Below are 24,605 nucleotides of genomic sequence, written 5' to 3' on the forward strand. Positions count from 1 at the left end.
TAGGTTTTATCCATATTGCTATGGTGTAACCGATAGTCTTAGAGTTAACAAATGTAAAAAAAAAAGAAAAGTTACTCGCCATTTACTCACCCTCAAATCTTTGAATTTGTTGAACACAAGAGAAGATATTTTGAAGAAAGCTGGGAACCTGTAACTATTGACATTCATAGTAAGAAAAACAAATACTATAGAAGTCAATGGTTACAGGTTTCCAACATTTTTCTAAATATCTTACTTTGTGTTTAATAAAAGAGAGAAACTCATAAAGCTTTATGGGGCAACAAATAGACTTTTTAGAGTTTACAAATGTAAAAATAAATACATAGATACAAATAAAAAGTAGAAATTAAAGGGATAGTTCGGCCAAAAATTAAAATATACTTACCATTTACTTGCCCTCAAACTTTTTTGAGTTTTTTTCTGTTTTTTTCTGTTTTTCTGTTAAGATATTTTGAAAAATGCTGAAAACCTGTAAACATTGATTTCCATAATAGGAAAAACAGAAAAACTAATTCTATGGAAGTCAATAGTTATAGGTGCCAACATTCTTCTAAATATCTTCTTTTGTGTTTAACAGAGAGAAACTCATAAAGCCTTGAAACAAGTAACGTTTTTCTTTATATATTATTGAATATTATACATTAAGTATAGATATTATTTTGTAAATGCTTAATGCAGTCAAATCACACTACCAGGTGATATATGTAAACGTCTAGTAAAATAATAAATTTTATTATAGCTAAAGCTTTTACCACAATTTATTGTATTTTAATTTATGTATTTTAAAAAAACCACAAAAGGGTTAAAAAATATATATTTTTATTACTGATAGCAATGCATGTAGTGTTGCAGATGTCCTGTTTCATAAAGTGTGTGTACTCACCACTAATGCTGATTTGATTTTATGAAGTGTTTTTTTTTTTTTAATTAATTTTAGCATTAGGATGCACAACTGATCAGCACACATCTGTATTAGCCATTAAGTGCTTTTTTGATGTCCTAATAAAAAAATAGGTCACTATATTAAAGCCAATTATTATAAATAATTTGAATTGATGCATGCCGTTTTAATAATCACAATAAAAAAATTCATATCAAGATTTACAGCATATTTATTGGCTAAAGACTTGCACTGGCCAGCACTGGTCATAGCCATACATTTCTTAAGTTAAGGTCTTTGCGCACTGAAGTCTGATATTTTCGTATGCATTCTTTTTTGTGTTCATATGTGAAAAAATCATCACAAAAACAAACTTGCACACTGAGTCCAATGTGTATTAGTTTATCCAGTACAAAAAAAACGCAAAACATTTCAGAGTCAGTTCAAGCAGTGATATATTGTTCTCCTCTCTTCTCCAAAGTAAAAAAGATAGAGGAATAGGCTACATATTGTTCATCTAATTCTGAATGGAGAGGAAGGAGAGTTCAGCTCATTATCAAAGAGCTTCGCTACAATCACCTCAAAATGCAAAGTTTATTTCAGGAAACCAGTGGAATTTTGATACATTGCTTGTGATACTTCAGACATTCATCTACTTAAGTAAATCCTGAAAAGAGGCTGACAGTACCTATAGGCATTAAAATAGATGGTTGCCGCGTTTACGTGTTGAAGCCACTGAACGAGAGCGGACCACGCAATCTATTAATGTCTATGAGCAGTACATCAAATGTATGGACATACACGCATGTACGCACGCACACATGCACGCACACACACACACACACAAACACACACACACACACACACACACACCAAGAAGCATCAGGGGAGAGGTGCACCAGTCACAGAATCCAGCATATAGGGGATTTCAACTGTCCACCACATTTTGTCTTTATTTAATGACTGTGTTTTTCATAAAGTTCTATAGCTCAAATAACGGCATTCTGTATTAGCTTTTCGCTTGTACGGTGGCTCTGAACTGTCAAAACACCTCTCGAAGTGCTTTTTCGGATGTAAAAAGTGAAAAAAAAATCTAACCCAGTTCGAATTTTTTATGAGGGACAACGTTTTGGAGGCAGTGCGTCAATACAATTGACACAACGAGAGGTTAAATTTATTTCTTAACGTGCGAAAATTACGGACGTAAATTTCGGATTCAGTGTGCAATAACCTTTACTCTTCTTCTCACACACACACCAGGTCATCTGCAGTGATCGCCTGTCCATTCCTGCTGCTGCCAACAACCATCCGCCCCAGTCTGGCCCGCATGTCAGCCAATCCATCAGTCAGAGCGAGGATGGCCATGATCTCACTGGCCACCGCGATATCAAACTGGGTCTAGAAGAATGAGTAGAGAAAGTCAGTCATAATTTAGGTGATTTCCATCAAAATGAGTCGTCAGGATGCAGACAGAGGAGAGATTTGTCAGAGACACACACACGCAACATCTGCCAAGTCTGGTTCTTTATCACATACAGTAAACTGCTCCCACATGTGTCCAAGACAAGCCCAGCTGGAGTAAAAGCGAGCTGTCCTGGTTTAACTCTCAGCTAATAAATACTCCCCCAATAAAACAGCTGGGCGCAGAGGAGTGGTGGCCAGATGCCCTATCAGGAGAGACGGGCCGCTTAACACATACCACTTGTGTCATCATTACTTGCCATTTAACTGCATTTACAGCACCCTGATTGCTGAGATGATCTAGCCTCAGAGTCAATGTTTGCAAAGCCTGAGGTAACATGTCTAAGTGTGATGTTTCTTTGCCAGTTTCAAACGCACTTGTACCGTCCAAAACACACAGATATAGTATGCTTTATGTCTCTCAAGAACAAAAAGTGGGCCATAGAGCACATTTCAGTGGTTTTGGTACAGTGGGAGGGAGACGAATGTAAGCAAGTGCTTGGCTGGGATTGCTATGCATGCAATAATGCTTTTTTTTAAACATTTGCTTTTAGTTTGACTGCTTCTCATTGAGGTGCAGGCTGTTAACTGGTTGATTTGGTTTAAAAGTCATTATTTCTGACAGCAGCTGACACAGTGCTGCACTTAATAGATTATAGTTAAGTGGAATTTACATAAAAATGAGAGAAGGATGCGAAGGAAAAAGAGAGATCATGAAGAAAAAGGACAAAACTACTACAGATCACCTTTAGCTGTTAGTTAATTGAGTAATTAAGGTAAACCACAAACCTGGCGAGCATGGCCTTTTTCAGTGTTGGCCTGGCCTATAGTGATCTTGCGCAGAAATCGGTCATTGGTGTCAACAACTGTTGGAAACAGGAGAAAACAAGATTATTATTCAAAATTTTAAATACGAATTAAGCAATACAAGTAGAAAAATGTTGGGACCAAGAGCAGCACAACAATTTTTGACTCAAGCTATTTTGATGACTTTATTTCTCTCTCTCTGTCCCACTGCTCTCCAGCTTGATTTTCATAGTCAAATCCAATAAAGGTTTACAAAATGCCTAAAAACGAACTTAACTGAGTAGTTTTACTAGCCTCTATTCACTGAAAAAAGTTTTGCTTATGAACAGATGCTATAACTTCTCAACTGCAACCTTATTACACCCTCTTCTTAAAAATGTCGGTGCCTCATATGTCCCAAAAATGTCACTAAAGTCTCTACTGAAAAAGTACCTCACAAATTATAATCAGTATAAATAATTCAGTAAAGCTTTGTTTTGGGTGGTGTCTCTAAATGCAAATAAGCTGCTTGCTTCTCTCCCCACTTTCCAAAAGAGCGCCTCTGTTACTCCAGCAACAATATATTTGCATGTGTATTCAATCCCTGTCAGTTTAAACTAATGATATACAGTTTTTCTGAGAGCACAAACAAATGAAGAGCGCACAGAAAATGTCTGTCTGATGGCAAGTCAACTACACATAAGGTGTTTTCCACTACATGGTATGACATGGTTTGGTTCAACATAGCTCTCTTTTTTCGGGGGGGTTTACACTTGGTACAGTACTTTATTATTTTTCACCTCGGCTGAGTTACCACCTCGACCATTATTTGTTACAAAAGACACCTAAATACACAGTAAAGTCAGCAACAGCTACTGTAGGATTAATTTGTTTTGACTGTAGCACTCAACATGGCTGTATTTTGATCAGTAGACGAGGTGCAGATGTTCCTCTTGGTGTGAAAAGTCTGTCTGAGTATCTATGATCTGCCCATGTAAGGTGAAGAAGTGTGAAAAGCAAGAAGAAAAGGCTTACATATTTTTATAGTTCTAAAAGTTACAAACAAAATGAAAAAGAAAAGTTAATGATAAGTGGCAAAGCAAGCAGTGATTTATCTTCTGTATAAGCTCTCTCTCGCACAATAATGACAGAAAGTAAAAATATTTATCGTAATAGCAACAAAAATGGATGACTGAAGAGCCAGGTGATTTAATGTGAGCAAAATAGGGAAATTCAAACAGTAATCCCACACAATTAAAGTAATACTAAAATGTAGTGAAAAAGCAAACCAAGATTAACCACGCCATACCAAACAGCACCAAGGTGTTGTTATCTGTTTTTAATAATTGTTAATTCTTTGTTGTTTTTATTTTCTTGTTTTTTATTCATGTTAAAGTAAAGCACTTTGAATTACCATGGACTTTGCTGTATACTGTAAATAAACTTGCCTTGTCTTGTGAGTAGAGTCATACCACGCAGTGGAAAAGTGTCAACAGTAATGTCAAAAAAACAAAAAAGTTTACAAAATGCTGTTTTATGTCTGGGAATTGAAATAGTAGGTAAAGAAACTGCATGTGTATCAGTATATTATCTTGGTAAATCTCTTGGATATAGCAACAACATGTTACTAACTCAAACAGGGATTGCGGGAATAATTTAAAGGGCACTTATTTTACCCTTTTTCAAGATTTAAGATACAACTTTTGTGTCTCCAGATTTTGTCTGCAAAGTTTCAGCTCAAAACACCCATCAGATTATTTATTCTACCTTACAGAATATTGTAATTTTCTGCTCTGAACAAAAAGGAGCTGTTTTTGTTGCCTGTGCCTTTAATGCTAGTTCTCTTCGCCCACCATTCCCACGTGCCAGTCAGAGTGTGCCTCAGTCTCTGCCTCAGCTGTGTCAGATAAACAGCACAGTGACAGACATGAAAGAAGCAGATTTCATGTAACGTTTGTGAGAAATACTACAGTAAGAACTTTCCCAAATGATTATTTGATGTATATGTTGTGGAGTTACAACGATGAGTTAGATACAATGTCATTAAAAAGTTCACTTCGTTTAACTTTGCACTGTTTTTGCATGGTAAATGTGACAGGACAGACATTAATATCCACTGCTGTATTGATATCCATTTTGTTAATGTACAAAATGAACCTGATTTAACGCCCACAAACCGAGATTGAAGCATCTTCTTTTATAATTGTACAGACACGCAGCTGTGGTGATAAGTAAAGCTGAAGTAAATCACTGAATTTCATTACAAATGTTTTAAAAAAAGTTTTAAACTTGGAAAACTCATTCTTGACCAGATTTGATGATGATTGATGATCACAAAGAGCTGAACAGATCTTTTAATCCTAGTTGCTTTGCGCACAGCCTGTCTTGTTGGTATGATTATACGCGCTACTATGAAAACATTTTAATACAGGGCTGTCAACCAACTTGGTGTGCGGGGTAAACCACACTCCTTTGTCACGTTGCGGTCGGCCTCAAAATGGAAGGGATTTAAATCCTATTTAACATCAAGACATTTAAAAAAAAAGAGGCTTACTGTGTTTCTATCACTCCAATTTGACTGTTGACACACTATACCTGCACACAGTTCTGTTTAAACAGCTCCCAAAATTTCGGATGTTGTGAATTGTACATTACCAGAAGTATAGTGGACTTTTTGTTTTTACTTGCTTTTTTAAGCTCAAACAGCAGCATTAAACATTATAGAAAATGAAAAAAAAGACCCATTTTTTAGAAATAAAATTCAGATTGCATTTTCTTAATTCATCAGATAAAAAGGTAATATTGGTTGTCTTGTTCAATTGAAGCAAAATAGCAGTATTGTATTTAAAGCCAAGGCTGGAAGGAATCACGTCATGATGGAACTCAGCTGGACGATAAGTGATACAAGCTGGACTGATTTTGCAGATCTGGCCGTCACTGCAAAGTAAATGTATGAGGCAATCTAATGAATCTCAAAAACCAATGACCTAAGGAGACCCAGAGAGGTGAACACCAAGAGAAACCACAACCTTTCAATAAGCATGCATTCCTCAAAGGCATTTAGCATTTTTTTTTTTTTCTTTCTTCCAAACTGAATTTAGGAGGGGGCAGCATGAGACAAAACACAACTCCCAGAGGGCCGGGATGTTGAAGGAGAAAGAATTCAAACCCTCTGGTATTTTCTCATGGAAATGCTGAACAATTATTAAACTCATTTTAAACATGTCACAAGCCGCAAAAATTACAACAGTGGTTTAGTCTGCTTTCTGGATGTCTCCCATATTCCTCTTGTGTATCGGATTTAATTCATCTCTCTGCGAGATGCCGTACATGAACCACATGGCACATCTAAAAGTTTTATCTGAAGACTTATTAGTAACAAGGAAGCCCCATGACGATGTAGTCCAAAGGATCATTATTTATAGTGATATACTCCCATTATCGACCACGGGAAAAGCTAATGGCTTAAACATTACATTCATGAACGTCACACAGAGAGAGAGAAAGTTCTGTCAGATCTCCTTAGACACACACATTCGCAGCAGGAGAGAGATGTAAAGCTGTTCTTAATCTTCCAGGCCCCTCGTCTTACTGTGCACTTTTGAACCGACAGAGCAAATATCCCATCAGTCATTGCAGCACTATCTTCTGAATGTAGGGCTAAAGTCAGCAGATGTTCCCAGGCGGCCACGAGTGAAATGGGAAACACCCCGATCCAGCTGAATCTCATTCCCCAGCGATCAGACGGCACTACGTCATAACCCAATGCAGAAGGTTTACATTTGGCATCTCTTCCAGGTGCGTAGAGCAGGCGTGTTACTGTATGTGCTCAAGGGGGACTAGTTCCTAAAGACTGCTCTCAGATGTAATAATATGGCCAGTTTGAACTGTGATGGATTCAAATGAAAGGGTCACAAAGTACAATAATGCTGAAATAGCATCCTGATGGCCATGTACTTTGTCATACCACATGTTTTTTACATCACATACCATTCAACGTAATCCTAAAATACTTCTGTGACCAGTCAATTGTTGAGACTTTGTTATAGGAACGTGTCATATGAAGAACAGTAAAGCAATGCAAATAAAGCAGGCTCCTACCTCTTTGCCATGTGACCTTCTCAGGGTCAAGGTCAAGACGGACAAAAGCACTGACCTCTTGTGGTGTGAGATCAGTGGGATTGGATTTGTTTATTCCAAGACGCTGAAAAATAAAATGTTGAGAAAAAGACAATGAAAAAGCTGATCCTTCAAATCAAACAAACTGACTATTAAACCATTTTCTCTGCTGCAGTTAGTTTTGGCTTTGTCTCAGATAAAGAATCCAGTAGTGTTTTCCTAAATTGTAAATGTTTTGCGATTGGAGGCCCCAGTATGGTCACAGATGTCTTTTTCAGACTCTTGTTTTAATTATGTTTTTTTATCGTTGTCAGTCTCTCAGAAATTCACTAGCTTTGGCTCTCCAAATGCAAGTCAACCCAGTCGGTCTTTGAGCAAACATAAACAGTTTGTGTTTAGAGGAGTCTCTGGGCTTATCTGTGTCACAGCCAGAATAGCACAACACCACTTGTTTACTTAAACAAAAAGAGAAAAACACTAAAACTTGTGAACAGCTGAGAACTGCTGTGAATTATAACCTTATATGAAAGTTTTCGCAGAAGCTACATGAGGACCCCTGTTTGTTACCTGATGTACTGCACTTTCTACAATCACTTTCTACAAGGGCCACAATGATACTTAAAGTCCTAATTTTAATCTAAAAAAAAATTAAGAAATGCCACAGAGATGAGGGCACCTTGGGCCATATGTTCTGGACGTGACCCACCCCAAGGACCATTTTGGTCTGCTGTGTTTGAGACCTTTTCTTATATATGTGAAAAGGATATTACAATCAGATCAGTAATAGCAATATTTGGTGTGACAACTGGAAACCTTGCACCACCAGTGGGTCAATTAAATGCACTAGCTTTCTCTTCTTTGTCGGCCCAAAGGATTATACTTTTGCAGTGGAAGTCCACTAAATCACCAACACATACTAAATGGGTAGAAGCTAGAAAAACTTTGTACACAAGGCTCAAATAATAGATTCTTCAAAGTTTGTAGACCATTCCTGTCATATTTTAAAGAAAGATTTATTCCAAATACTTAAAATGTAAGCTTGGATGTTAATTAGGGATCCCATTTACTAGACAAGGATTAGGGATTAAAGAAATAGTTATCCACATTTGTGGCTTTTTAAAGGGATAGTTCATCCAAAAATGAACATTGTTTCATCAATTACTCACCCTTTACTTGTTTAAAACATTTGAGTTTATTTTTTCAAAATAACATAAAATTAAAAAAAATTTAAATTACCTCATTATTAATTTTCCCTCATACATTTTTAAACCTTTGTGAGTTACTTTTCTCGGTTGAACACTAAAAAAGATATTTTGAAGAATGCTGGTTGATGGCACCCATCGATTTCCATTAGTAAGCAAAAATAAAAAATAAAAAATACCATGAAAGTCAATGGGTGCCATTAACCAGAATTCTACAAAATATCTTCTTTTGTGTTCAACAGAGGAAAGTAACTCATAAAGGAAAATAAAGATTGAGGTCATTTTCATTTTAAGTCATTCATTTAAAATCAGAATACCTCATTTATCCAGCTTCGTTTAAGATAATGGAAAGTCTGGATCTTTTAAGTTTACTGTGAATTTCTGATGCTTGAAAACCAATTTAAATCATTTTTAGTTATCATGAAGCCTTCATTTCCCTTCACTGAAAAGCATTTCTCTGGTTACATCCAAGGATGAGGGCATTATCAAACAATAAAACGTAAAAGGTCTGACGTGTAACAATCAAGTCCAGACTCACCTGTAGACGAGCCAGCTGTATGGGAGAGAAGCGCCTCACACCATTAACAGATGGCACTAGTCTGCTGTACAGGGCCTAAAAGACATAAAAAGATCATACAAGTCATAAAAAGATAAGAAACTCATAAACATTTACCTATAAAACCAGAAACAACCTGCTTTAATGTTATGGACAGGCTAACTATTGATCAACCACAACATTAAAACTCAGGAAGAACATCCTGTGCAAAACTCAAAAAAACATTAAGACAGCAGAGCTCTACCTTGTCTGATTGCGTAGCTTCATGGAGAATGCGGGCATCAATAGCTGCCGCCACTAGATTATTAGCTGCGGTTATAGCGTGGATGTCTCCTGTGAGGTGGAGATTAAACTGAGAAGAAAAAGAAATGCTTCTGATGAATACAATGTCAGCTCTCTCTTACAGACAGAGTCTGGCATTACACTACAAATCTAAAATTTGAAGTGTATACGTAAAAAACAGCCCTAGTGTTTGCCATCATTTACCACTTAATTTTATTTCTTCTTAATGGCTGAGTGAGTTTTTCGAGAACTTTCATCAGTTTAAGTAAGATGGGAAAAGGCTTTTTGATAGCGGGAGACAGGATGTCTGTAGTAACTCACCTCCTCCATAGGAATGACCTGTGCATATCCCCCACCCGCTGCTCCTCCTGCAGGGAGACCAAATAATGAAGCAGACTGACAAACACAAAGCAACCAAAACACAAGACAATGGGCCCTATCATACACCCAAAACAATAAGGCGCAAGACGTGTTTGGCGTGATTTCTTGCCATTTTCAGACCAACACAAATTTTCACGTTTTGCGCAACATTGTTTAAATAGCAAATCCATTTGCACAACTTTGTGGACCCATGGGCATGCCGGTCTAAAAAGAAGATGTGTTAGGGCACACTGCTGTTTTGAAAAACTGAAATAGACTATGCCATTGACCAACTAAAAGATGGTCTAAAGTCTCGTGCAGAGGACATAAATTATGCGCCTGTGTGGGTCCAAACGCTTGCATGTTGCTTAATACACACAAGATGTACAGCAATACACAAATATCTTTACATATGAAAAAAAATTAAAGCATTAAAATGTTACAAAAATTATTATTTTCTACCTAAATATAAAAACTACTAGCTCCATGTCTTCTTTATCTTATAGAGCTTTTTCAGTTTATTCATGACAATTTGCATTTATATAATGTTATTATTGTTAATGCTATATTGTTTATGGGAAATGAGACTCTGACTGGGCTCAAAGCACACCCATATCTCATTAGGAGAATAAGCACAGCCCTGTTACATCATGCGCCAGGACACAAGACAGTATTTTTTAGTCCCTAAATCAGCAAGAGTGGATTCGGATACGCCCATAATGCTTTTGCGCCTCTGCGCCTAGATCGCTAAAATAGAGCTCAATATGTCTGATATAGCCAGGCATCAGATCTGATCTCAAACCTAAGGATCTAATCATCCTAATGTTCGCCTACATGAGCATATTACTAATTAGCAAAATAAGTTTTGCTACAACTACAAGAATGAGTTCAAACGCAGCAACAAATTTAATACTTCTGCAAGACATTTGAATGGAGTTTGACATTTGCAAATAAAAGGTTAATAATCAAATAAAATAGATGCTTTAGTATAAAGTAAATATATATTAATACATGTAATTATGTTTTGATATATTTACAGCAGAACATTTACAAAATATCCTCATAAATATTAATATATAATTAAAATTAATTTATGATTACAATCAAGAATTTTGATGAGCACAATGTATTTTTGGCTATTAACAAACAATATACCAATATTTAATTTAGAAAAAAAATTAGACTGGCAGTTTCAATTTACTACAACTTCTATGTTAAGCTGCTTTGACACAATCTACTTTGTAAAAGCCCTATAGAATAAGCACAGCCCTGTTACATCATGCGCCAGGACACAAGACAGTATTTTTTAGTCCCTAAATCAGCAAGAGTGGATTCGGATACGCCCATAATGCTTTTGCGCCTCTGCGCCTAGATCGCTAAAATAGAGCTCAATATGTCTGATATAGCCAGGCATCAGATCTGATCTCAAACCTAAGGATCTAATCATCCTAATGTTCGCCTACATGAGCATATTACTAATTAGCAAAATAAGTTTTGCTACAACTACAAGAATGAGTTCAAACGCAGCAACAAATTTAATACTTCTGCAAGACATTTGAATGGAGTTTGACATTTGCAAATAAAAGGTTAATAATCAAATAAAATAGATGCTTTAGTATAAAGTAAATATATATTAATACATGTAATTATGTTTTGATATATTTACAGCAGAACATTTACAAAATATCCTCATAAATATTAATATATAATTAAAATTAATTTATGATTACAATCAAGAATTTTGATGAGCACAATGTATTTTTGGCTATTAACAAACAATATACCAATATTTAATTTAGAAAAAAAATTAGACTGGCAGTTTCAATTTACTACAACTTCTATGTTAAGCTGCTTTGACACAATCTACTTTGTAAAAGCCCTATAGAAATAAAAATAAAAAGTAACTGAATTTAATTGAATTGAATATACAATTAGTTCACATTTTCTTCCTTCATGAATCCCCCAACACCCCCCACCCCACACACACACACATACACAAAAGTAAAGCACACCTTTGACTCCAAAAGTTGGGCCTTGTGAAGGCTGTCTCAGGCAGGCGAAGGAGTTGAGTTTGAGATGAGCGGTGAGAGCCTGAGCCAAACCTATGGTCACTGTACTCTTCCCCTCGCCCAGAGGAGTGGGAGTTATACTGAAAAACATAGAGCAAAAACATTATCAGCACATGCTTTCATAGAGAGAGGGCTGTGAGACTATACATCTATTCATCCATCTTCTCCTGTTCTTTTTCCCTCTGATCTGACTACATTAGACTACCGGCAAACCCTCTCCCCATCAGCATCCTCCCTCTCTCCGTCTTTGTGGAGCGGCTCTTTTGGCAGCGCAGTAAAGGCATGCCAGTGGCTGACAGTAATTGAGTAGGCCGGTGAGGAGGGCAGTGCTGCTTCACAGCGTCTGTAGGCAGAACAAAGAGCCGGACTTAAAGAAAGAGTTAGGGGAGCGGGAAGGGGCCGCTGATAAAGCCAGGGGTCTGCGCATTCCCCACACACATGAAAGAGATCCTGGGCCCCCGATCGGAGCTGACCGAGCCACGCTTCACACACACGGATGAAAGGGAGGCTCCTGGTGGGCTTGAGGGCCGGTGCTAGATAAGATCCCTGGCCCACCAATCACTCTCTCTAGGAATTTAGTGGCAGAGTACAAACGAAAGCATGAAAACACAAACATAGAGCTGAAGTTTGTCTCAAATGCTTTTTATCTCTTCTAGTACCAGCACTTCAACTATTCAGGTTCCTGCAATGTATTAAAATATGGTCAATGCATTTAGCATTAGCTGATGAAAAAAGTTTCATCAGCTCATTCTAAAAGCCTACCACTATATACATTTTTGGAGAGCGGCAAATATGTCCCAGATGCTACTGTTTTGCAGTTTTTGTTTTCACGAATCCACCAGAGGCTGCTGTGTACACTTTTTGAGATCTCGGTTTTTCTCGCTATTACTATTCGCACCTGCTGTTCTCTCATAAATGCACTAGAGGTCGCTGTCGACTGACTGACTAAATGATTGACTGACCCACCCTCCTCCTTGTCTAAACCCAACCAATAGTGTTTTCAAAAGCACCGGTTGACCAACGCCCACCCATTTCCCTAAACCCAACCGACAGTTTTAAAAAGCAATCCAGAAAAAAAAAAGCCCTTGCCTGATGTTACCACGTTTTCAGATTTTACCACATTCTCAACCTGTTATTTACTTGTTTATTTTATTTTTTGGCTTTTGCTTTTGTCTTACATGCTTTCTGGAACTGTTCTTCACCGGACTCAAACCTTGTGGTCATGGTCACCTCATCTCTGCGTCTCAAGTCCGCTGACATACATAGCGGGCTACTGGGCAAACTGGTAACAGCAAGAAAGCCGTCCATATGGAGGTAAGCGGTCAGCTGGTAAGCACGAAAAGTAATGGCGTCATACCATAGTGTTCATTTTTAAGACGAAATGAAGCCATACATATTTCTGGCTACATAATTTACAATCTCCAGAAATGTATATAGGGCTACGCTTTAAGAATGAGCCTTTGTTGGTCGATATAATTCCTGTTTGACTTTTTGGTTCCATTTTAACTTGGGTAACAAGGTTGCAATAGTTAGCATTAGTTTGTCACACTAGTTAATGTGAACTAACAGAAAAAAATAAAAACCTACAGCATTTAATGTAATGTTATTAAAAATGGTGTAACGGTTAGTATTGGTATTATTTAATGCACCTGATGCAGAATGACATAAAAAAAATTTATATGATTTTTTTTCCAAAAACTGACTAAATGGTTGGTCAACTGGCTACAGAAAAAAAAAATACAAGAAGTAGTTCAACCATATAGTCCAATACGAACAGTAAATATGGCTATAAACGAGTGTTTTGGAGGTAGTTTATTCAAATGAAAATGTATTCAAATATTCATATATACAACTTTAGACTGATAGAAAGGCTTTCCTTTCAGCTTTCAGTGGCCAAGAACCACACCACCTGACTAACATCTAAAAGGAATTAAATCACAGTTGTTTAGCTCGGGGTCATATTTAGATATGTGAAAATGTAGAGTTGATTCCCCACATAACTGGCCAGTGTAAATCTAATAAATTCATTTAAAAACAAGACAGGGTTTGGCTTTGTTTCCAGGTGGAGTGTCAGTGTTAAAGAACACTCCATCTTTTGTTATTATTACAGAATTCAACCAATGAGATGAAGACTTTGGTCTTGAGTGTTTTCAAGTTTGTTTGTCTTATGTAGCAGACATTCAGGCAACGGCCAGTGACTGCGACACCACAGTTTAATCTGCCATAATAATGTCCATACAGCATATTCACCTTTTTTTAGCTGATCCACACAGTGTGCATGAGACACTGACACAGCAAAAAACAAATAAACATTATTGGAGAACTGGTAATCAATCACCACTCTTTCGGTCAATAAATTTTGACCCTACAAATCTATTGTGGTCAAAGCCAAAAAGATTGTAAAATTGCTATTAATTGACTAACAGCTTAAACAATTGATTACTAGTTTTGTTACAACATTAAAAAAACATTTCACGCTCATCACATGCTAATTGAAGCAAATAATTAAATGCATAAAATATATACTTTTAAAGTTTATTATATTATTTATTTGATCATTAATTTAAGTAAACTAGCCCCCATCCTCCCCAACCCCTGCCAATAATATAATGAACATGGAAAACACCACAAACTCAAAAAAACCAAAACAAACTTATAATTTTAGCATTAACCAATTGCACCTTATCACTTGGTCAATCAAATGTATAGAACTGCTTTCATATCATGTGATTTTGTCTCACCCTGCTACCAGCACATATCTGCCATCAGGCTGGTGTTGGAGGCGGTTGAGGAGAGATAAATGGACTTTGGCTTTGGTGTTCCCATAGGCCTCAAGCTCCTCTGGTAGCAGGCCGATCTCCTGGGCAAGCTGGGATATGGGTTTGGGAGTTTGTGCTCTGGAGATCTCGATATCACTGATGAACACACAAAACAGAGAACTATTAGTTAAGTGCACAATGAACAAGCTGAGGTGTGACTGATGTTTATTTTGTAGAAAGCACTAGGTGGATTTGCTCATACCTGGGCACAGGTGACAGTGGGTGAAGTTTTAGCGGCCGGATATTCCATGGCTGGTACTGCTGTTCCTGTATCCACCTTCTGCTACTCCTCACCACATGCTGACACAAACACCAAAAACATCTCCTTAGCAAACGTTTTGAAAATACACTCAAAGTTTAGGATCAGCAAGATTTTAAGATTTTTAAAACATTTATTTGCATTTATTTGATCAAAAATAACTGTATGCATGAAATGTATGCAGAAAATATGGATGTTTACGATTTAATTTTTAAATTATTCATTTATTTTTTATTGCTGTACCATATTTGTATTAATATATTTTTCTGTATTGCTGTACGGCCTAATATGTGTTACTTTGATCAATAATATTACTTAGTCTTATTTTTAAAATGTTTTTATTAGTGTTTTGTGTTTTTTTACATTGTTTTCGATGCTAGAATATAAATTTGTATTATTTAGTTCAGTGGTTCTCAAAGTGGGGGTCGGGACCCCCCGGGGCAATGAAGGGGGGTCGCCTGGTGATTTCCAAAAATCTATTTATTTTTATTAAACCATAAGAATTAACATATTTTATCCATAACTATACTGAAAATAAAAATAGTTGTTTATAGTTACTATAAACTATATAGTTATTATAGTAGCTTATAGTTACTAGTTCTATTGGATTGCGACCCCTGGGGTAATTACATTATATTAAAGGCAGCAATAGCGTCAGATGCATTTTGATTTTATAACATCAGGTTATACTTTCTGGCACATTTAAAGCACTGACACAAATTTAATTTGTGTGTCTGCTTCATTGCATGCAAGGTTTCTGTATTTATAACCACCTCAGAGGATATTGGGGGTCGCGAGTCACTGGCATTGTTATTTTGGGGGTCGCGGACTGAAAAGTTTGGGAACCCCTGATTTAGTTCATGGTGGAAGAAAATGTGAACTAATTGTTTTTTGCTGATAGATCAGAACAGTTGATGTCTTGTGATTCTTTGTATTCAATACTATAACTATCTGACTGATATGCATCAATAAAAAAATAACTGTTAAACTGTACAATATTATTACAACTTTCAATAACCTAATAAAATGTAGTTTCAAATTTAATATCTATATTAAATATATAAAATATATTCAGTTATTTTAATTATCATAATATTTAATAGTAATATTGTTTTACTGTATTTCTGATGTGCCCATAAAAAAGAATAACAATCCTGAACATTGTAATAGTAACATGTGAATCAAAAACTGCACTAATAAAATCTTTCACTTAAATTCACTAAATCACAAGTTCAAAAGATTTGATAGACAGATAATAAAATAACAGACTTATTTTAGATTTTAGAGTAGATCATTTAGCCAATTTTAAAGAACTTAACCGAAAAAAACAGCAGCAACAGAGGGTCTCTCACCTGCATTCGAAAAGCAGCAGTTAAAGGACCAAGTCCTGCAGCAGACTGGGCTTCAACTGTGGCCTCCCAGCTGTCAGGGTGCTCTAAGAAATAAAGATCATATTTAAGAAAAGTTGGCTCAGACTGAGCATTCAAGGAAATACAATTAGTGGTGTCTTATTATGTTCCCACACTAATGGAATCTCTGTGGGCTGTGGAGGAAATAGCACGGGCCTCGAAATGCATTAAGGTTTTTTGGAGATGGCAGGTAATGAGAGGTGAAGAAAACCTGACTGACTGACTTCAACCACATCCTTGTCTTTCACATTCAGAGTAAAAACATAATAATTATAACAGTTGCTTCAAGTATCAGATAAGACTTCTCAAGAAAAGTAGTGCCATGTATGGTTTATGTACACCAGCAACATAAAAATCAAGTGTTATTTTTCCTGCCAAGCATTGTATTTTTTACTTGAAAGAAATATACCTTCCAATAGTGCCGAACCGAGGTTGATGGCTGCCACGCCTGGCCTTAACCATGTTGATGGAATGTGATTTTGGTTTGTGTTTAATGTTATCACCACATCTGAATCCATGATCTGAAAGAGTCCAATTTTAAGTATACCTTGATTTATCCAGATGATCTTCCTTAAAAAAGCAACACTGTCCTCTGGTGGTTAAAATGGCAAACAGCGCATAAATATAAACTAAATCGAAATCTCCCACATCTATCAGACAACTTACCTGTTTTTGCAGGTTTGTTGAGCTCCACCTGCAGGTTTGCAGTATCATGCCATTGTTTTGCAGAAGACATTGAAGAGCCACCTTCAGGGGTCCCTCCAAACCCACCAGCACTGCCATCTTGCCAACTAACGGAGCATCTAAAAATGAATTACACAAAGATAAATGCTGTGTCAACAGAATTTAATTCACAGACAAAAACGATACTTTTTAAAGAAAGAAGACAAATTAATGTTATTAAAAGAGACAGTACAGTATTTTTTTCAACAAAAACTGAAAATATTCAATATTAAATATTAAATAGCTAAGCTAGGCAAGGCAAGTTTATTTTATACAGCACATTTCATGCAAAACAGCAATTCAAAGTGCTTTACATCAACAGGAATAAAAGAGACATGTATATAAGAAAAACTAAATAAAAATAAATAGTATAAAACAGATAAAAACAGATTAAAATGTGTTAAAACAGGTTATAAAATAATGAAAAGGAAAAGAAAGACATACTAGTGCACTCTGTCAGACGTAGCACAGTGCTCATTCAGTAAAGGCACAGCTAAACAGATGTGTTTTAAGTCTGGATTTGAATGTGCCTAATGTTTTACAGCATTGCTTGAAAACAGAATCAGCCTAAATTGTGTAATCACAGAAGGAACATATCTGTTTATTTCTGCATGCATAATCAAAATGCAAGGACATTTAGATATGTGTATATTTACATAGAGTATACATAAACTGTGCATATTCCACCAATAAAAAAAGAATGACTTCTAAAGTGTGACATTGATACAGTTTACTGACTTATCCCCCAGACAATGCTTTTAAAAACTTTTTTCTTCTGATAAACACAAAAGAAGTTATTGTAAATAAAGCTGAAAACTTGTAATCACTGACTTCTGCATAATTTGTTATATCTTCTATGGATGTCAATGGTTACAGGTTTTTTGCTTTAATCAAAATAACTTCTTTTGTGTTCAATTAAAGAAATAATTCAAAGATTTTAATCCACTTGAAGTAAAGTAAATTTTTAGTAAATTTTCATTTTTGGGTAGACTATCCCTTTAAGACTAAATAATGGAGGCTAAAAATTCTGCTTTACCATGACATGAATAAATTGCAAAACAGGTCTTTCTGTATTATGTGCTGCGATTACACAGAATTAATGTTTTGCTGTAATTTGATGAAAAGTTGAAAACATTTGAATTTACTCTATACCTTGAAGAACAGCAAGCAGGCATTTTAAATTACTTTTAGAGGAACTCTTCAGTATTTATTAATGTACATTTTGTGGAACATTTTGGTGTTTAGTTGTCTATATAATAAAAACATTAAAAGAAGATACACACCATGTTTGGCAAGCAGCTCCAGCACAGCTCCAGCAACAGGTGAGGTGAAGCCATCTGTCTTATCACCCAACACCACACGGCCAACATTAAGATCACACACCCTACAAAAGCAAAAATGTGAAATGCGTTTGTGAGTATAAATGTACTTGTAATATATTATAAGGTATCCTGTAATTAATACAGGCCTTTGTTCTGGGTACTAAGAACTAGAACGCTGCATTTATACTGTCGCAAAGAAATCTGAAGTGAAGTAAACTGTAAGTCAGCAACATCAAACACTGGGTTTAATATGATCAACAACTGGAGGATAGAGGATGATGTTATTAAAGAAGTGTTGTCATTGTGTATTGTATGTTATAAGGGTGATGGAACTATATGATTAAAAAGTAAAAAGGAATACAAACTTATTACATAGCTTTCTGGAATAACTGATTCTGATTGATCAATCACAACAATCTATTGTATGTTATTCCTAGATAACAAATGCTAAAACTCATAAACACAGGCTCGTCTGGGTACTACGAATCATCTGTGAGTACATTTATATACATTTTTATATGCTTATCTGTCAACCCACTGTTCTTTAATGTTTGGCGCCATCTTGTGACTAAACATTACATACGTTCAGTGCAGACTACATTCAGACATTTTCTTTTCTGCAAGCTTTACATTAAATTAAAGAGTTACATCACATTTAAATAATGCTTTATGTCTAATTGTTTAATTTTGTGCCGAGTAGCCATGCAATAAGTGGAATAATGTATTAATATTAATAATGTGTGTCATCTAGGTGCTTGTTTTCACAGAATAAACCCTTCAGTCTTATACAACTGCTGATAGGCTTTATTCTGAACAGCAGCCTAGATTAACTAGATTTAAGGCTGATAAATAAACACAACACCACAGACAAAGGCGACAGGTACATTAAGTGTCATTAAAAAAGTGTTTTGAAATATTAAAAAATATTTTGCCAATGTTTCGTATGGCATGCATTCACCTGATTAACACACACTAGTGAATACTCATTCTGTAGTTCATATTGTGCTAAATTAGACCATAGTCTGAAGTAAGAGCTAATTTGCTTCCCAGAACTTTGTTCCTAGAACTAAAACATTCCCAGTTTCTGTGGAGCAAAATGTGGTCAGCAAAATCCATTTTAATCTGCCAATAGTTCTTGAAACTGAGAAAAAAAGGTCTTCTGGTGCAAAACCCCATCATGCATATAAATCTACCACAAAAACACAGACAAAAAATACTAACTTAAAATATGGTAACACTTTAATCAAAGCAGATGTAGTGATGTAGCACTTACTATAGTAATAATTACAAAGAATTATGCATAATTACAGGTAACAAACCCTAAACCTAACCTACATTGTAACCCCAGCCATATAGTATGTGCATGTAATTGATTAATATTACTTAGTAAATAAATGAATAATTACATTGTAACTATGTCACCGTAAAATGAAGTGTAACCTAAAACATTAACAGGTAGTGAGTTCTCAAGATTACTCACACGGATGATTGTGGCAAACTGTTCATTTGAAAATATTGTTGTACACATAAGCATCTAATTATAAGTTGCGTACCCATCCACATCCTTCTGTGGCTTGATGGCATTACGAACACTTTTGGAAAGGAAGGTCTGAGGAAGGTGCAGGAAAATGCCATGAACACGAGAATCTTTATTTAACCTCAAGACCTCCTCAATGACCTGCAATTCAAGAGCATAAAAAATGAATGAATCGTGAGACAGAACTGTAGAGAACTGTTTCTATGGAATGCAGTATAACTTGTTTATTCATAAAATATATTTATTGTATTTCCAATTATCAGATATCACTGACCTCCTCTTCTGTGCACCGGTGTGGAAGACAAATCTGCATCACATTCAAGCCAATCTGTGTGGACAATATAAACATTCAAACTAATCTAAAGTGGTATATAATATATTCTTGAGAACATATCATTGGGAAAACAACTATAAGTTAATAGGCAATTTCAATTTTACCTGATAATTTATTTATATATAAATAAAAATGTTAAAAATATAATATACTGTGAGATCTTAGACTAAATAGAACACACAGTTATACCTTTCCAGCCATCTTCTTATTCATTTCCAATAAACCATCATCTTCACCAGCCTGTGATAAGTAAAAACATCCCAGCTTTTAGTTTCTAAGATTTACTGACACATTTAAACTCTTTACATAAAAAACAAAGTCAGACCTGTATGATAGCCAGTGTGGGTTTAAGGCCTGGGTTGTTTTCTCCAATAGATTTGAGCTCTTCTCTGCACCTCTGAACAATGTCACTGTAAATGAGATGCACACAAAATACACATTTAACCACTCAACTCACAGTGCTTTCATTGCATCTTTCAGTAACTGCATTAATTCCACAAAAATTAAAAGAACCATGAGAATTGTCTTTTAAGCTGTTGTTCATTTTTTAAGTAAAATAAAGTCAGTATGATCAGCATAGCCTAACAACACTTTGACTTTATTCTACAGCACAAACCAGACACACTCATTCACTCCAACCATATTGTTAAAGACAATCTAAATAACTGCTTTACTGTTTTCTTTTGGACACAATATGTGATAACTTTAAATCTTTAAAAAAAGATTTATAAAATATTATTTTTACAGTGAAGACTATGCAGTGTATTATTAATTTATAATTATAATTTTATTAATAGATATATGAAGTGTTTCCCAGTACTGGGTGATGAAGCCGAAGGAAAATGAATGAATGAATGAATGATATTTGAAGTTGCACTTCCCCCAAAATTATGCCAATCATTCAAAAATAATTATCTCCTTATTGCAAAATAAATTACAGAAAAACAAAAATAGTTTGCCAAATTTGAAAAGTGACATGCATTTAAAGAAATTTTGGTTATCCAATCAACCAGCACTGCAATATTTTGGCTATTTTAATGCATTTCTCAAACTCAAGATTTTAAACCACAAATCAATTAGAGCATCTGCTGCAAATTTAGGTCAAGCATTAATAAGGGTCTGATAACACTATTCTTTTATTTTACCTCGATATCAATGACATCTTCAGATCACATTACAAAAATTTAATTTAACTTTTCTGATTTTGATTGTTATGCAATATTGTGCACCTCTGTAGAGCTGCTTTGAAAAAATTATTTGTGTATATGTTGCGAAAAGCATTATACAAATAAAGTTGAATTGAAATGAATATAAACTATATATCCTGCTCTGGACTTTTAAATGAGAATATGAACAAGAAATAAACACAAACAAAAATATTGCTACATTCATATCTGAGGTATTTGTTTTTGTCTGCTCAGCTGAACATAATCATTTGGAGCAGATTGGCTAACATATTTTGGAAATAGCAGATAAATGTATCTTATGTTACAGAGGAGTCTGTTGCGCCATTGTAAATATTTTTGCAAGGCTTTCTGTAAAGACATCTTCACTGATTACTTTAACCCAATTTAACAGCAACCTGACCTTTGGCTATTTACAGACATGCATAAAGATACCCAGGGTCAATTGTATGTGGTACAAAGAGGGAAAGCAATATTCCAGCATCAAAAAGGGATATTTCTTTACCCCTTAAAACTATACATTTTAGAGTCAAATTTTACATTTAAAATTAAATAAATAATTCTTCCCCCTAGGCAAAAAATAATGAAATCATACATTTTTACTATTATTTTAAAAGAAATCCTTAATTCTATGCAACAATAGTTTATATATTAAACAATCTTTTAGACAGATAATAATTTGTTACATCTGTAACCTCTTAACTACCACCCCACATCTGGAGTTCACACTTAAATTATAGATGATATGTGCATATTATACAAAATTTTCCAAGATAAGTTCAGGCTTAAACAGAAACTTGTTTAAATATACTTAAAAACAGTTAAAGGCTTAAAACTATTTAAAAAGTATTATTTAATAATGCAGCCCTGTCATTTTAAATCTTTACATTTTGCCATTATAATTTAATCTGCTGGGTTCACCAATTCCTCATCAAAAAGTTGTTACCATTTCAAATTTAATATTAAAAGTTACTAATAATATGTATTATTATACATACATTACATAGTACTAAGTACAGGTCAGTATTAGGTTGAATTTACACAAATATATATATTACACTGAATAAGACATTTGACACAAAACATATTTGAACCCTTAAAATAGACATTTAGGTTGCATTTAATGTGTAATTTATTTAAAAATCACTTCACTAGGGTTTGATATGGCACTGATTCAAATAAGATAATGAATGCCACCCATAAAGAATATATAATTTCAGGGAAGACCAAAGAGCGCTGTAACACTTTTCATTGTTTCTTGCTTTACTAAAATAACTGTATACTTCCCTTCTTACTTAGTTGTATATACTTGATATAGTTTGTCTTCCAACTGCAGTTTCCAGTTATGGTGAACATATATGAGTTATTTTAGTTTTTAAAATAATAAAAAAAACTTTTATACTTTAAAATAACTATTGTTCCCACAAACAAACACTTAAAAGAAATCCTTTACCGAGAGACGATCAGTATTGTGATCGTCCACCAGGGGAGCGGGTTAGATGAGGACATTCAATGTAACACTGACCCACTAAAAACATTCATGTTTAGTTAAAATAAAGAGTCGCACTTTATAGGACATTCAAATACTTATACAGTATCACAATATGAACATGTAACCTAGTTAGGACACAGAACAACTACAGTAGACTACATCCGCACAGTGTGAAGACAGACTGAAGACTAATGGGAAGCAGAAGTTACATCAGCAGGCAGACAAAAACCGGCAGCACGTGGAAACAAATCAAGGCAACACAAGAGACACTTTATCTTCAGTAACGTTACAGCTAAAGTAGCTGTATAAACAAACGTGTTACTTTTCGATATGAACGTTTTTTTTTTACTGACAAAGTTTAATTCTTACCCAACTGCTCTTTCATACGGTGGTCCTTCGTATTTTCTCGCATGACTTTGTAAACTGGCTGCTGTTTCAGTTGTACCGCTGGTAGAACTCGCTTCTCGAGCCCGCAGAAAAGAAACCGCGCTGATATCAGGTGTGTGTCTGTTCTCCCGGGATAAAAATTTGACACAAGTACGTGATCTTTGTATGGTTGAGTGGCTCCGGCGAGCGTGGCGAAAGGCGACAGACAGTCTCATCATGCTACTTGGCTGGAGCGGCTGACAGAGCGGAGTCTGGTCTGATGCTCAGGTGATTCTCGAGCACTACTGGAACAAGACAAGCGCGTGCTAGACACCGGCATCACGGGAGCGCGCTCACTGAAGAACTGCTGAAGAGCACTTGAGGCGTTTTTGTAATAATTATTCACAAGTCTAAGCAAGAACACAAATGACTCATCTGACATTGGGCAACATCTTATTTTTTCGCAGCGTTTTTTCTTTTCATTTACAAATTTGTAGAATTTGTGTTTTTTTTTCATAATTTTTTTCTTTTATATATCACAATTACCCAATAAAGACAATAAATATTATCTTAGGGATAGTTAGATACGGACCCAAACTAAAAATTAACTGGGCATTTAGTCACCCTTAAGTGGTTCCAAAACATTGAGTTTCCTTTTTCTGTTGAACACAAAAGAAGAGTTTTAGAAAAGTGTAATCATTGACTTCCATTATGAGATAGTGTTAGTGAATGGTTACAGATTTTTAACATTCCCCAAAAAATAAATAACTAAATGAACTCAAGCAGTTTTGCGACAAGTGAACGGTAAGTAAATTATGAGATTTGGGTGAATCTCTTTAAGACTCACAAACTGTAGACCATAGTTAAATTTAAGACATTTTTTATAAATGTGCCTTAGAAAAAAAAATACTGGTGTGCATCTTGACACACAAAATAAATAAAAAACTGATTTGATATTTTAAGATCAGTCAGTGCAAGTTTCTTTCAGTTGAAACAGCGCACTTTTATTTTAGTCTGGAATATTAATAGGATAGTTCATCCAAAAATTAAAGTTACGATCATTTACTCACAATCTTTATGACATAGGTTTCAAACTGGATTCCTGGAGGGCCGCAGCTCTGCAGTTTTGCTCCAATACTAATCAAACACAGCTGATCGAAATAATCAAGGTGTTCAAGACTACTAGAGACTATATTAAGCAGGTGTGAGTTGGAGGTGGTTGGAGCTATGCAGAGCCGCTGCCCTCCAGGAATTGAGTTTGAGACCATTGCTTTCTGAGTTTCTTTCTTCTGTTGAACACAAAAGAAAATATTTTGAAGAATGCTAGCTGGCTGGCACCCACCGACTTCCATAGTTTTAATAAATTCAATGGAAATGGATTCCAGCAACCAGCATTTTTCAAATGATCCTCTTTTGTGTTCAACAGAAGAAAGAAACTCAAATAG

At 35.3% G+C, this 24,605-nt stretch overlaps 1 protein-coding gene across 4 annotated transcripts in view; it reads right to left on the reverse strand.

Annotated features, from left to right (window-relative positions):
- mthfd1l (methylenetetrahydrofolate dehydrogenase (NADP+ dependent) 1 like) overlaps positions 1–23,468 on the reverse strand; it is a 54,280-nt gene extending 30,812 nt beyond the window's left edge. For 3 of the 4 annotated variants that reach the window (XM_087296217.1, XM_087296216.1, XM_087296218.1), the window contains exons 1-18: positions 23,164–23,468; positions 20,444–20,528; positions 20,308–20,358; positions 20,059–20,112; positions 19,801–19,925; positions 18,209–18,309; positions 16,869–17,005; positions 16,612–16,723; positions 16,146–16,228; positions 14,737–14,834; positions 14,457–14,630; positions 11,659–11,795; positions 9,608–9,654; positions 9,249–9,356; positions 8,987–9,061; positions 7,229–7,331; positions 3,131–3,207; positions 2,138–2,278 (exon numbers count right to left, since the gene is read on the reverse strand). In XM_087296217.1, coding sequence (XP_087152343.1) covers positions 2,138–2,278; positions 3,131–3,207; positions 7,229–7,331; positions 8,987–9,061; positions 9,249–9,356; positions 9,608–9,654; positions 11,659–11,795; positions 14,457–14,630; positions 14,737–14,834; positions 16,146–16,228; positions 16,612–16,723; positions 16,869–17,005; positions 18,209–18,309; positions 19,801–19,925; positions 20,059–20,112; positions 20,308–20,358; positions 20,444–20,528; positions 23,164–23,399 — 1,944 coding nt within the window. In that variant the 5' untranslated portion in view covers positions 23,400–23,468. 4 annotated transcript variants of the gene reach the window in all.
- Positions 23,469–24,605: the final 1,137 nt, after the last annotated feature.

This window comes from Danio rerio, chromosome 20 (genome assembly GCF_052040795.2).
Source record: "Danio rerio strain M-AB ecotype USA chromosome 20, GRCz13ab, whole genome shotgun sequence".
NCBI classification, from domain to species: domain Eukaryota; kingdom Metazoa; phylum Chordata; class Actinopteri; order Cypriniformes; family Danionidae; genus Danio; species Danio rerio.